This window comes from Eschrichtius robustus, chromosome 3 (genome assembly GCF_028021215.1).
Source record: "Eschrichtius robustus isolate mEscRob2 chromosome 3, mEscRob2.pri, whole genome shotgun sequence".
NCBI classification, from domain to species: Eukaryota; Metazoa; Chordata; class Mammalia; order Artiodactyla; family Eschrichtiidae; genus Eschrichtius; species Eschrichtius robustus.
The window spans coordinates 164,193,727-164,207,645 of NC_090826.1; the positions used below are offsets into that span (position 1 = coordinate 164,193,727).

The 13,919-nt window shown below is 36.8% G+C and overlaps 1 protein-coding gene across 4 annotated transcripts in view; it reads left to right on the forward strand.

Annotated features, from left to right (window-relative positions):
* Positions 1-13,919, forward strand: part of CNST (consortin, connexin sorting protein) — a 128,505-nt gene that overhangs the window by 77,832 nt on the left and 36,754 nt on the right. For 3 of the 4 annotated variants that reach the window (XM_068541711.1, XM_068541714.1, XM_068541713.1), the window contains 4 exons: positions 564-769; positions 8,766-8,796; positions 10,906-10,992; positions 11,437-11,551. In XM_068541711.1, coding sequence (XP_068397812.1) covers positions 564-769; positions 8,766-8,796; positions 10,906-10,992; positions 11,437-11,551 — 439 coding nt within the window. The remainder of the gene's footprint in view (positions 1-563; positions 770-8,765; positions 8,797-10,905; positions 10,993-11,436; positions 11,552-13,919) is intronic. The other variant, XM_068541715.1, reaches the window with a different exon arrangement.

Sequence of the window (13,919 nt, forward strand, 5' to 3'; positions counted from 1 at the left end):
CATTAGCTCTGGACATCTGAATTCCTTCTGCTCTGCTGGGATCCAGAAGTAGTTCTAAAGTTATCAAACCAGAGTTTAGAGAGCAAGGCTTAACTTCTTAAGCCTTTCATATGATAAACACATTTACCTTCCCATTTAGTTCTTTCATTTTGCGTAAGACACGACTTCAGATTATAGTTAATTCATTTTTCCTTTGGGAGAATCAAGTTTTTGGTCAGATTTTAACCTACATACTTTTCTTTAGATCTCTCTTTTTTTATATTCTTAATTATAATTCTTAATTAAGAATATAAATTATATTCTTAATTTATACTATATTATAAATAAAAGTTATATAGATCTAATAGAATTGCTTCTATTAACTAATTGCTAATAGAAACAATCAGATGTCAAGCACAATCTTAATTTATTGAGGAGAATAACTTGTGGTTTCTGTGGGTTTTTTTTTTTTAATGTAATTCGCTTTATTTGAAAATTTTATGGTTAACAGGCATAATTGTTTTAAGGTGTTCTACCATGATGGAAATTTATCCTAACATAGGCATTTTATTTACCTCTCAAAGGACTTTCTTCAGGAGATACCACACCCTTTATGCAAGAAAATATATTACATGCAGCCATACATGCTGTTAGTGATGAAGAGTCTGCAGAAGTAAATGCTAATGATCAACTAGAAGCCCCGAAGCTGGTTCTGCAATCTCTGTTCTCACTTATACGGGGTGAAGTTGAGCAGTTGGATTCAAGAGCACTTCCCCTTTGCCTTCATCAGGTATCATGTTAAACCCTTCACTTTCAGCCTCACTGAAATTCTGGGACCAATATTTGTAATAATCTAAAATCCTATTCTCTGTAATTGATTCTACGCCACCTGTCATTGGTGAGTCCAAGAGGAGGTGACCCTGGATCAGTGGCTGGTAGGAAATTTGGCATATCACTGACTCGTGGCCACACATTGGCTTGGATCATCAATCTATAGTTCATACTGTTGCTAACTTCTTTTGCTTAGTGAATAAGCCGTGTAAAAATAAGAGTGAATGTAGTGAGTGCTTAATAAGTACCAACAAGGTACCAAAAACTAAGCTAGACACTAGGGAAACAGATTATGTAACAGAGCATGTCCTTAAGAGAGGCACTGTGGAATAGGAGAAACAGTTTGTAGATAACTAATTGTAGAAGTCTGTACAAAGCATTAGAGTAGATATGTGTTTAAGGTTCAGCAAAAGCACAAAATGCATGATTAACTTTGTCCTTTGGACATTAGGTGAAAAAAAGGTGATTCTTGAGCTGGGTTTTGCAGGATGTGTAGGCTCTCACTAGATGAACAAAGTGAGCTGGTACAGAAAGAGAGAACAGTCCCTGCAAAGACATGACTGGGATGTTGTTGAAGATTAAGATGTAAAAGAGACAGGAATTAAGACTGGTAGCTTGTGCCATTAAGGCCTTACTTTTAGAGGCTGAGAGCCTTTTTTTTTTTTTTAAATTTATTTTATTTATTTATTTTTGGCTGCGTTGGGTCTTCGTTGCTGTGCGTGGGCTTTCTCTAGTTGTGGCGAGCCGGGGCTACTCTTCGTTGTGGTGCACGGGCTTCTCATTGAGGTGGCTTCTCTTTGTTGGGGAGCATGGGCTCTAGGCACGTGGGCTTCAGTAGTTGTGTCACGTGGGCTTGGTAGTTGTGGCACACGTGCTTAGTTGCTCCTTGGCATGTGGGATCTTCCCGGACCAGGGCTCGAACCCGTGTTCCCTGCATTGGCAGGCAGATTCTTAACCACTGTGCCACCAGGGAAGCCCGAGGCTGAGAGCTTTTAATTATGCAAGTGCCAGAATTTGAATTTTAGAAAAATAACTCTTTTGATGATTGGGAGGGTAAGCTACAAGATGGAGAGCCTGGAGACTGAGAGATCTTTAGGACAGTGATGAGGAAGATACACAAGAGATAATTCCGAAAAGATTAAGATATTTATGAGCTGTGTTTTATTTTCTTTTAAAATGAAAATAATTTGTATATGGGTGTGGAAAAAGCTTCACTTTTTATTTCACTCCTCCTGTTTCATTTAACTTTTGCAGTGAGCAGTGAATAATTTTTAAAAAGTAAAACAGCTTTTGTCCTAAGGCAGGAAAACATATATTCTTACAAATTTATGTTACCTCCTTGCTGGACTTGAAGAATGCCTTTGAGAAAATGTGTACTACTTTTTGACCTCTAATGTGTTACTGACATATATGGTATATGTTTACCATAGTTGAGAACCACCAATATTAAGGCAGCTTTCTAATCTTTCAGCCTTCCTTGAATTTGTACAGTGGATTGAGTTTGTAAAGGGTATTTGCATTAACTGTTATTTCATTCTCCAAACAATCTAGAGAGGTAATTATTATCACCATCTTTACAAGTAGGGAGGCTGAGACTCCCTCACAAAGCAAGTTCCTTATAATTCTAGGGCTACAATTTGTTAATTCCATTCAATGAATCTGTTTTGGGGACAACTTGGGAGAAATTTGAATATGGACTGTATATTAAATAATACTGTTGCATCAGTGTCAGATTTCTTGAGATTGATAATGGAATTGAAGATCATGTAGGAGAGTATCTTTATTCTTGGGACATACATGTGCAAGTAGTATTTAGGAGTGAAGTGACATAATGCCTGCAGCTTAAGATATTTCAGTGGGGAAAAATATGTAAGGGAGGGAAAGACAGAGAGAGAAAGCAAATTTGGCAAAATGTCAATAATTGACGAATCTAAATAAAAGGTATATATGGCTGTTGATTTTACTGTTCTTTGAACTCTTCTGTAGAATTTCAATAAAAAGTTGGGGAAAAGGACATTTGGAGTAAATGGAAATAGCAAGTGTAGTCAAATCTTTTCAAGCAGTTTATGTCACTGGGCTATTACATTAAAGGTAAGAAGAATGCTCTTTTCTACAGGCAGGTGATCCTACAGCTGAAGCAGGTCTAGTAGAAAATCACATTTTTAGGCAGGAAGACGATAACAGTCTTGATCAGATGAAGATTATTTAATTTTTTTTATGTCTCAAAATAAAATTCTACCTTCATCCCCCAGGAACATGTCAGTTTGCTGGGTCCTGTATGTTATGCTTCTTATATATCTCAGCAATCTGTCCTCTCCTGGCAAAGGAGCTTAGAAAGTATAGTGGGTTTTTTTTTTATGCCACTTTTTATTTATTTATTTTATTTTAAAAAATTATTTATTTACTTAGGCGGCGCTGGGTCTTAGTTGTGGCATGCGGGATCTTCATTGCGGCATGCATGCAGGATCTAGTTCCCCGACCAAGGATCGAACCCGGGCCCACTGCATTGGGAGTGTAGAGCCCTACCCACTGGACCACCAGGGAAGTCCCTATAGTGATGGTTTTAAAGTATGAGCTTTGGCTCTACCACTAACAAGCAAAGTAGCTTTTAGTTTCTTTTTCTAGTTGTAGAGGACTCAGTGAAATAATGCAGTAAAAGTACTTAACATAGTACTTGGTACACTTAACATAAAAGCTAAATAAATATTAAGCATTATAACTATATTTCTCTGTCACTAATTCAAACATTGCTTGTTGGAAGGAGATGCTGAAGCCTGCAGTAAGCTGAGACATCAGGGCAACAGGATTCAGCTGATGGCTGCCTTCCTCAGCCCAAGAATACAAAATATCCTGTCACCTCCCAAGGGAGACACAAATCAGGGAGAAGTGGAGTGACTTTTTCTTGTTTTCATTATTTAGTAATTCCCAATATCTCATACTGTGCCTTTCACTTGGATTGACAGTTGTTGACATTTTGCCAGATTTTCGTTTTCCTCCTACCCCCCAACCCCTCTCCACGCACATATTTTCCACTGACGCATTTTAAAGTGATTTTCAGGCATTATATCACTTCACCCTTAAATATCAATACTTGTGCATAAATTTCCCAAGAACAATGATACTCTCCTACATAACCTACAATGCCATTATCAACCCCAAGAAATGAGACTTTGGTTTAATATTATTTAACATACAGCCTATATCTGTTTCCCTCAAGTTATTCCACAAATATTCTTTATAACTAGTTTTCCCCAGATCCAGGATCCAGTGAAGGAGCACACATTGGGAAGATTCTTTAGTCTTTGGTAATCCAGAACAATTCCCTGCCTTTTGTTCATTTGCTTGTTTGTTTATACTTTTATAACATTGACACTTCTGAAGACTCAAGAATTCTTGTAAAATGTCCCATAATTAGGATCTGCCTGATTATTTCTTCATGATTTGATTCAGGTTAAAATATATTGGCCAAGAATTCTACCTAGGTAACATTCCATACTTAGTTCTCTCTTGAACTCACTCCAGTCTGGCCTTTGTGCCAACTACTCCATCAAAATTGCATTGTAAAGGCCAGGCGTGACCTCCATGTTGCGTGCCCATGTGAATCTAGTGGTCAGTCCTCAGTTTTCATCTTACTGGAAGTATTAGAATCTCTGACAAGTTGACCACATACTCTATTTTACAGCTTTTTTTTTGCCTTTTAGGACCCCTCACTTTTGGCTTTTACATCTTGCCTCACTGGACATACCTTCTCTGGCTCATTTGTTGAGTCCTCCAAGTTTTACTAATTCTTAAACATTGAAGTGCTTCAGGATTCAATTCTGAACTACAGACTTAAACATCCAGCTTCCTGAGGCATCTCATGGGCATTTCAAACTTAAGATGCCCAAAATCAAACTTTGATTTTTTTCTCCAGAATCTTTTGCTTTCCTAGTCTTCCCCCTTTTGTTAAATGGCAACTCCATCCCTCCAGTTGCTGAGACCAAATACTTTGAAGTCATCCTTCACTTTTTCCCATGTCCAAATCCAATCAGCAAGTCCTGCCACTCTATTTCAAAATATATCCAGATTCTGACCTCTTCTTACCTCCTTCATTGCCACCATCTCAGTACAAGACATTATCAAATCTCACTTGGATTCTTGCAGTAAACTAATTGTAGAAACCTCCTTGCTTTACCTTTACTTCCATTTAGGTTTTTTTCTCTCTACACAGCAGTCATTGTGATTCAGATAAAATGTTACGTCAGATCATGTTACTTCTCTGCTCAAAGCCATCCACTGACTTCTCTTCGCATTCAGAGTAAAAGCCAAAATCCTTACCATGGCCTACGAGATCCTACATGATTTGGCCCTGTTACCTCTTAGACCTTAATTCTTAAAACTCTCCTTCTTGTTCACTCCTTTCCAGGTACACTGGCCTCCTAGCAGTTCGTCAGATATACCAAGAATGTTCCTACATCAGGGTCTGTGGTACTTCCTTTCCATCCTTTCTCAGGAAGCCACTAGATGATGTACTCCATCAAAACAAAGGAGTAAACCAAGGAACAGGAAGATTGAGATATAGGAAACTGGGGATGCTACCAGGAGAGAGGTGAAGGGAATCTCTAGGTGAAGGGAGATTCTAAGATGACAGCTTTGTACCAAGAAGGAGAGAGTAACCACTTCTGTTTGAGCAGATCAGAAGGGTCTGGGGAGGAACTTTTATATCATTTTCCTATTTATGAATATTTGCGGTATCTGAACGTATTGAGGGAAGATTTAGACTCTTGGTGGACTGTTTAGAGTTGTATAAGTGATAAGTGCATGGAAAACTATTTTTAAAAAAAAGGAAAAAAACTCAAGGGAAAACAAAAAGTTTTCAGGAAAGGAAAAATAATGAGTTTACTACTTAACTCATAATAAGGTAAACATTAAATGTTTATCTACCTATTACTACAATATAATAACATGGGATAGGTGAATATGTGAGAGAAAGTGTGTGTCGTATATGTTTGTACGGTTTGGATGAGGGAGGAGCAAAAGACCCAATCCTCATTTTCTAAAACTGAAAAAATCAAGAAATAGCAAATATAAGCATAATGTTTAGAGATACAGCAAAAAAAATTTTTTTTAAACAGATAAGAGAAATCTAAGTGCTTGCTCCTGAAGAAAGGAGAATAGGGCAAGAAGGGTAGGGCCTTTTTTAACACACCTCATAGAACTATTTGACTCCTTAAACCATATACATGTGTGATCTTGATAAAAATAAGAGCTAAAAGAAGAAATTTATAATTCAGGCATAAGGTGAGAATAGCATCTAGGTTAGGGTGGTGACAGTGTAAATCCAGAGGGGTGAATTTGAAATGTTGATGGAAGGACTTGGTGTAGATAGTAAAAAAAGGGATGAAGAGGAAATCATAGATGAATAATGCTAGGATATCCAGTTGAAAGGAATGGTAGTACCACTAACAGAAATAAGGAAGTATGGATGGGAAGAGTTAATTAGGGGACAATTATATTATTTTTAACATGATATTATATGGATGAATATATGCTAAAGGCCATTTGATATAATGACTACGATTACTTTAGATATACACTTACACTTTTAGCTCTTGGAACTCTTGAAGATTCCATTTAAAAATTATTTTTCTTGGGTTTGAGTACTCTTCCTACACTGCCTTAGTTAATATGACTGCAGGTTAGCTTTAAATATGTAACTGAAGTCATAAACTTAGAAGTCTCTCATATAGAAGTAAGAAGAAAAAGATCAAGTGCTGTACTCTGTGCTCAGTGAGCTTATACTGAAACTCAGACTCAGGCAGGATATGGCTCCGCTGGGATCCTTGAAGCCACTCTGTGAGACTATGGCCGAAAAAGTATACCTTCCTAATTCCCTTTCTTTTTGTTTCTGATAAGTAAAAGAAGCCTGAAACCAGGAGAACCTTAAAATTATTACCATCCCAAAGTGATTTTCAACTTACTTCTTCACATGATTCTACTCTCCCTCTCTCACTTCTGGTCCAGAGTCAGACTCGAAAACCATTTTAAGCACTTACTGCTATGTGCTGGGCACTGTGCTAGATGCACATTCCCTCACTTAGTCCTTACAGCAGCCCTGTCTCAGAGTTGTAGGTATTATTGTCCCTATTTTACAGATAAGGAAGCTGAGTTTGAGACATGAAATGACATGTCCAGGGCCACACAGCTGGTAGTGGCAAAGCTTGGACTAGAACACAGTCAGGTTATTCACTTTCAAACCTCACGTTTTTCTGCTCTACCAGGCTACCTCCCAGATCTAGACATATGGGGCTTCAAAGAAAATCACATCTTCTTTTGCCCTGCTAGACTTGCCAGGGGTAGGTTTTTATAGGGGAAATGATCTGTATATTTATTTTTCAAGCTGCCCTTTCACCTTGGAAATGCCTTTTATTTTTGAGACCTTGGGTTTCATGACCCTGTCTTTTTTTATATATATATAAATTTATTTATTTATTTTTGGCTGTGTTGGGTCTTCGTTGCTGTGCGTGGGCTTTCTCTAGTTGCGGCGAGCAGGGTCTATTCTTCGTTGCGGTGCGCAGGCTTCTCATTGCGGTGGAGCACGGGCTCTAGGCATGCAGGCTTCAGTAGCTGTGGCTTGCAGGCTCCGTTGTGGCTCGCTGGCTCTAGAGCGCAGGCTCAGTAGTTGTGGTGCACGGGCTTAGTTGCTCCGTGGCATGAGGGATCTTCCCGGACCAGGGCTCAAACTCATGTCCCCTGCATTGGCAGTCAGATTCTTAACCACTGCACCACCAGGGAAGTCCCATGACCCTGTCTTTTGGTTGCACTTATGGTACTAGAACTGTCACAGAAATCTGAAAGCTAATTGGTTAACAGTTTACAAAGATGTGATTGAGTCCATCTATATTGCTATGTTGCTCCTGGAAGAATGTTAGATATATAGAATAAATTTTAAGCTAGGCAAATATTTCCTTTAAAACTATCCTTTTTCCACTGTGGGATTTGGGAAAAACCATTCCTTTTTATTGCTGGCTTAGAGGTTTGACAAGTGCTTTATTGCTCTTTGCCTTGGCAGCTACCTGGAAAATGGAGATAGTGATCTATAAATGGAATACCTTTTTCACTAGAGACTTACTAAAAATCAGTGGAAACTGTTTGAAAGTGTAAAGTACTTAATGAAATATTTTAAATATGACAGTAGTCAATTTATGCAAATATTTCTCAGTGAATACTTTCGGTTTTACTATTCTATTTATAAATGCTATATCTAAATAAAGATCTAAATAAAAGATCCCAAAGTTTTTAGAATCAAAGAATTTTTAAATTTAAAGGTGCTCTAGAATGAATCTGTCAAGTGATAAGCCTCAACTGGGTCCAGATCATGTGTCTCTGGACCCCACCCTCCCATCCAGTGCCCTTTATACTGTGCAGCACTTGGTATATATTCCAAACATCATTGCTCAACTATTAGCACTTGGTCTGTCCTTTTCTGAAATATCAAAAGAGAATGAAAAATCAGTGTCCCATGAGGTAGTTTGTGAAACAGAAATGAAATGAATAGGTTTTAAGATTTCATGTGACATGACATATTTCAACTTTTTAATTTACAATAAAGTCATCCTTTCACTCGTATTATACTTTTATAAGCCTCAGTAGCATTTCCCTCATTCTTTAGAGTTCTTACTTCTAAACTCTAATGAATCAGTGATGTTTGCTTTGACTTGAAATAGAGTAGGAAGAATGAGATTGTATATGGACAAAAGAATGTCTATGTTTGCTTTTCTTGAGATAAGTGACTTCAGAAATATGTCCTGTGCCTACAGTCAGATTTTTTCTGAACTGGTGAATGTAGTTAAATAAGAGTTTTCTTAGTTCAATATCAAAGATTTTGAGAATTTCAAGGTCTTGGTTTCTTCTAAATTTGTCTTTTCATCCAAATGTTAATTTAATTTCCTCTGTTTTTTATTTGTTTTTAACAGATAGCAGAGTCCTATTTCCAGGAGGAGGACTGTATCCTTTTCTTAATTACAAGAAGAAATTCACGGATTTCGTAGAGAACTGCCCATTTTTAAAAGCTGAGATTTACATACAATGAAATGTATAATCTGTTGTTTTCACTGGGTTTTAATTGTTGTGTGCACCGATGTAACCATCTCAGAAAACAAGATGTAGGGAATTTGTCGCTCCAAAAAATTCTCTAGAACCACCCAAATTTGACCTCCCATGAACAAGCCCTAATTTTACCAAAATCTAAATATTTGTGTGTTGGGGGGAGGGAGGAAAGCATGTTGCCAAAAAAAAAAAAAAAAAAAAACCCATTGAATTTTTTTCTTTTGAATTAAACAGAAGTACAAGTCAAGTAATATTCGTACGTTAGAGTCTGTCAAGCGTATTATACATAGTAACTCTCATAACTGTCTTATTGTAGCTATATATCAGTAAAGGGAAGATTGAGTTCTTCACTAGTAATAAACAGAATAAATGTTCTCAAGGGAGACTGCATGTTAACTTCTGTATAGGAAAGATTTATTCCCTTAGCTTTTAAATTTTCCTCATTTGAAACTGTTTTTCAAAGATGGCCCAATATATACTCTAGAAAGAATGTATCGTAAGTATCTCTATTTCCCCATTTGTGTGATTTCTTTTTCCTCCTAACCTTATTGACTTTCACCACAGATTGAGGGATAAGCAGTTATCATCCTGAACCCTATCAAGTAAACTACTAAATGAAACTTCAGACAGTGGCAGTTCATTTCTAAGTATGTAGGAAATCAAATTCTTATGGAAGGGAAGCTAGAACTACCCAGGTAATGAGTATGATGTAGTGCAGTGCAGATCAGCATCAGCATCCCTGGGAGCTTCTTAGAAATGAAAATTCATGGGCCTTAGAATCAGAGCTTCTGGGGATCAGACCCATGAATCTCTATTTTAGCAAGATTTTCAAATAATTTTTTTTTTTTAAAGAAATTCACGTTCTTTTATTTATTTATTTATTTATTTATGACTGTGTTGAGTCTTCGTTTCTGTGCGAGGGCTTTCTCTAGTTGCGGCAAGTGGGGACCGCTCTTCATCGCGGTGCGCGGGCCTCTCACCATCGCGGCCTCTCTTGTTGCGGAGCACAGGCTCCAGACGCGCAGGCTCAGTAATTGTGGCTCACGGGCCCAGTTGCTCCGTGGCATGTGGGATCTTCCCAGACCAGGGCTCGAACCCGTGTCCCCTGCATTGGCAGGCAGATTCTCAACCACTGCGCCACCAGGGAAGCCCCAAATAATTTTTATGTTCAGTAAAGTTTGAGAAACATTGGTATACTTTTAAGCCATGCACAGAGGAAAATGGAATTGTCTCTGCTTCTCCCTGGCCTATTTTATGATTCCTGGCATATCTTTAAGACTACAAATGAGAGAGAGAATTAAACCTCTGAGTGATCATGGGAAGGACAAAAAGCTAAAACAGTGAGTTTTTTCCTCTTCCTTCTTTCTGGGTCAACATTTAGAACATGGCCCAAAGGAAGGTAGACAGTTGGACAATTTATTATGACCTCATATGATGCTAAATGTGTGATACAGATGGAGAAGGCAGCAGTTTATAAGAAAATCTACCAAAAAAGTAGAAGCACATAATTATGAAAATCACTGTGGCAAGTTAATTTTTTTTTTTAAAGTATTCAGTGAGAAATAAGTAAAGGATCACAGGCAGTTGAAATCAGAAACAAACATTTGACTAGAGGGTAACATAGTTGCTTGACAGAAGGTAATTTAATGAGAGAAAAAAAAAGGGGGGAAACACTTAGATTACAGGATTCCACATGGGTCCTATTTCTAATTAAATTATATTTAATTGACTCTCCTAAAGATATTATTAGCAAGCAGGCATTCCTTGAACATTAAAACCTTCTTTTTGTTTCTACTGTTTGCTGATAGAATAGAACCCAGGTAGCTACTGCATGATATGCTACATTAAAATTTACCTACTTCAAAACCAAGAAACCTTACTTAAGTTTTGTTTAAATTTAAAAGTATTTAGAGTCCTCTCATTTTTTGGCAACCTTCAAATTTATCAACTGATATAGGACATTTTTCTTTAGGCTGGATTTCTATTTTCCTCAAATTTTCTATTCAGATGAGAAAGCAATGAAATTCATTCAGCTGGAACGACTGTATCATGAGCAATTGCTCGCAAATCTTTCTGCCATTCAAGAACAGTGGGGTGAGTACAGACTAACAGAATGTGGAATTATCAATAATCTAACAAGTTGCTCTCTAGAAAGTTAACATATTTGACTTAGTTTTAGGAAATAGACATTACTAGTCAAGTTAATGTTGCAAAGCAAGTAGCATTTTTACCACAAGTTTATGTCGTTGTAAGAAAATTTTTCTCTTTGTATTTTGTTCTTCATATCAGTGCCAAGAAAAGAACACTTGCAACTGTTTGCATTTCTTCTGATCCCTTTGTATGCCCTATTGGCTAATTTAGTCTCTGGGATAATATTTACTTAGAATGAAAAGTAATCACTTAGCTATTTCTGTGTTAACTTTGGGGTTGAGAAGATACTTTTGCATGATGATCTTTATCAGTGGTGCCAGTTAACTATTCTTTCCCTCCTGAACATGTTTTGTAACAGCCAGTGACTAACAAATATTTTACATTTAGAAACAAAATGGAAAACTGTACAACCACATACAGTTACATCTTTGAGGAATTCAGAAAGAGGATTTAATGGTGAGGATTTTGAACGGCTTGCTAAATTTTGTGCAACACATCAAGAGTAAGTACTTCAGTATTTGTTTACAATGAGTTGGAATAGAATATTGAAGAAGCACTGTAGCATTGAATATTTGAAATACAAGATTCATTGTTTTGTTAATGCTTTCAACTGGAGAAATTAAAATTGATAAAATGATTAGGTTCCTTTCTCAGCTTTTATCTGTTTCTTACACTAAACTCAGTGAAAGGTCTACTTCACAAAATTCAAAGCATCTTCTAATTAGAAATTTTTAAATGTAACTTCTAATTTTGACTACTTTTTGGTTAAGAGATTAGGCCATTCAGATGGAAAAATTTGTGTTAGGATTTTTTATTATAATTGTTTTTCAATGTTTGTATGTTTGTCAGTGTTTCTAGGTTAGAGTAAAAACACATTTTCAAGAGTAGTCTAATACTGGAAAGCAAATGCACTATGGTATTTAACCAAAATACTGTAGAAGGAAAACTCCATTTACCAGATAATTTTAAATTGTTTGATTTGTATCAAAGAGTTGGATTTTTAAAACTGAATATAGTAATAGTAAAGCACTTAAATATATATTTTTTAATTCATTATTTGAAGACTCAGAATTTTAAAGGTGAGGGGACATGATAGTGATTAAACTAGTGCAGATTTCTGGGATGTACAATTTTTTTTTTTTACTTCTTTTTTTTTTTAGACACCAATTGTACTTGAACATTTGTTATTTTATTTGTTTTATTTTTTAAATTTATTTATTTTTGGCTGTGTTGGGTCTTCGTTTCTGTGCAAGGGCTTTCTCTAGTTGTGGCAAGCGGGGGCCACTCTTCATCTCAGTGCGCGGGCCTCTCACTATTGTGGCCTCTCTTGTTGTGGAACACAGGCTCAGTAGTTGTGGCTCACGGGCCTAGTTGCTCCGCGGCATGTGGGATCTTCCCAGACCAGGGCTCGAACCCGTGTCCCCTGCTTTAGCAGGCAGATTCTCAACCACTGCGCCACTAGGGAAGCCCTGGGATGTACAATTTTCTTGTGTTAGTCAATTTGAACCTTTGGAACAGTATTTTTATGGATTTTGCATTATAACCTAATTTCTTAGTGAGTTAAATAGGTTAACTTTTGACTTTGTAGAGGTTTTTTTTTTTTTTTTAATTTTTATTTATTTATTTATTTATTTATTTATGGCTGTGTTGGGTCTTCATTTCTGTGCGAGGGCTTTCTCTAGTTGTGGCAAGCGGGGTCCACTCTTCATCGCGGTGCGCGGGCCTCTCACTGTCGCGGCCTCTCTTGTTGCGGAGCACAGGCTCCAGACGCGCAGGCTCAGTAATTGTGGCTCACGGGCCCAGCCGCTCTGCGGCATGTGGGATCTTCCCAGACCAGGGCTCGAACCCGCGTCCCCTGCATTGGCAGGCAGACTCTCAACCACTGCGCCACCAGGGAAGCCCTGTAGAGGGAAGCCCTGTAGAGGTTTTAAACAATGGAATCTTTTAAAATAGATAAAGGAGATTGTTTTCTTACTTTCAAATTTCAATATAGACACTTTTTCTGCCCTTCCCATGGAACTAATAATTTTTTAATGTGTTACAAATGTTTTAATTATTTAAAAACAAATATATATTGAACCTAATATGAGCATGACTTTTTTTTTTCTTTGTTTTTCCTCTTTTTAAATATAAGGTAACTTGCCAACACATAATTTAAAAGCTAGTCACATTGCTTCAGATCACTAGAGAATTTCTGGCTAATGAATAGTGGATGGTATAGTAAACAAAACCCCAAGTTTTTATGCTTTAAATTTGATAATTTCCAAAAATTATACTCCTAAAATTTTTAATATAAAAAATATTTTTGAGTTATACATACATTAAAGTACCCAGCTTGATGAATTTGTACATGTACAGATACATAGTGTAACTACCAGTCTGACCAAGATACGGGACAGTCCAGCCCCTCAGAAAGCTCCCTAATTTGTGTACAAAGTCAGTACCCATCCCGCAAAGTAACTACTGTCTGGGTTCTATAACAGTGTATTTGCCTGTTCTGTAATTTAATATAAATGTAATCACACAGAGTAGATTTTTGTATCTAGCTTCTTTTGCCCGTGGTTATGTTGGTGTTACATATTGTTACATGTTATGGTAACTTGCTCTGCTTTACTGCTGTGTGGATTCATTATATGACTGTGCAGCAATTTATTTATCCATTATATTATTAATAGATATTTGGTTTGTTTCCAGTTTTTGAATTGTATGAATAAAATGGCTGTGAACATTTCTGTGTATGCTTTTTGTGAATATATGCATTCTTTTATCTTGGGTATTTCCTAAAATATAGTATTTAAAGATTACTTTTGTTATCCTTTTCTATGGATAATGCATATAAAATTATCTTCCACCATAATTTTAGACTATAA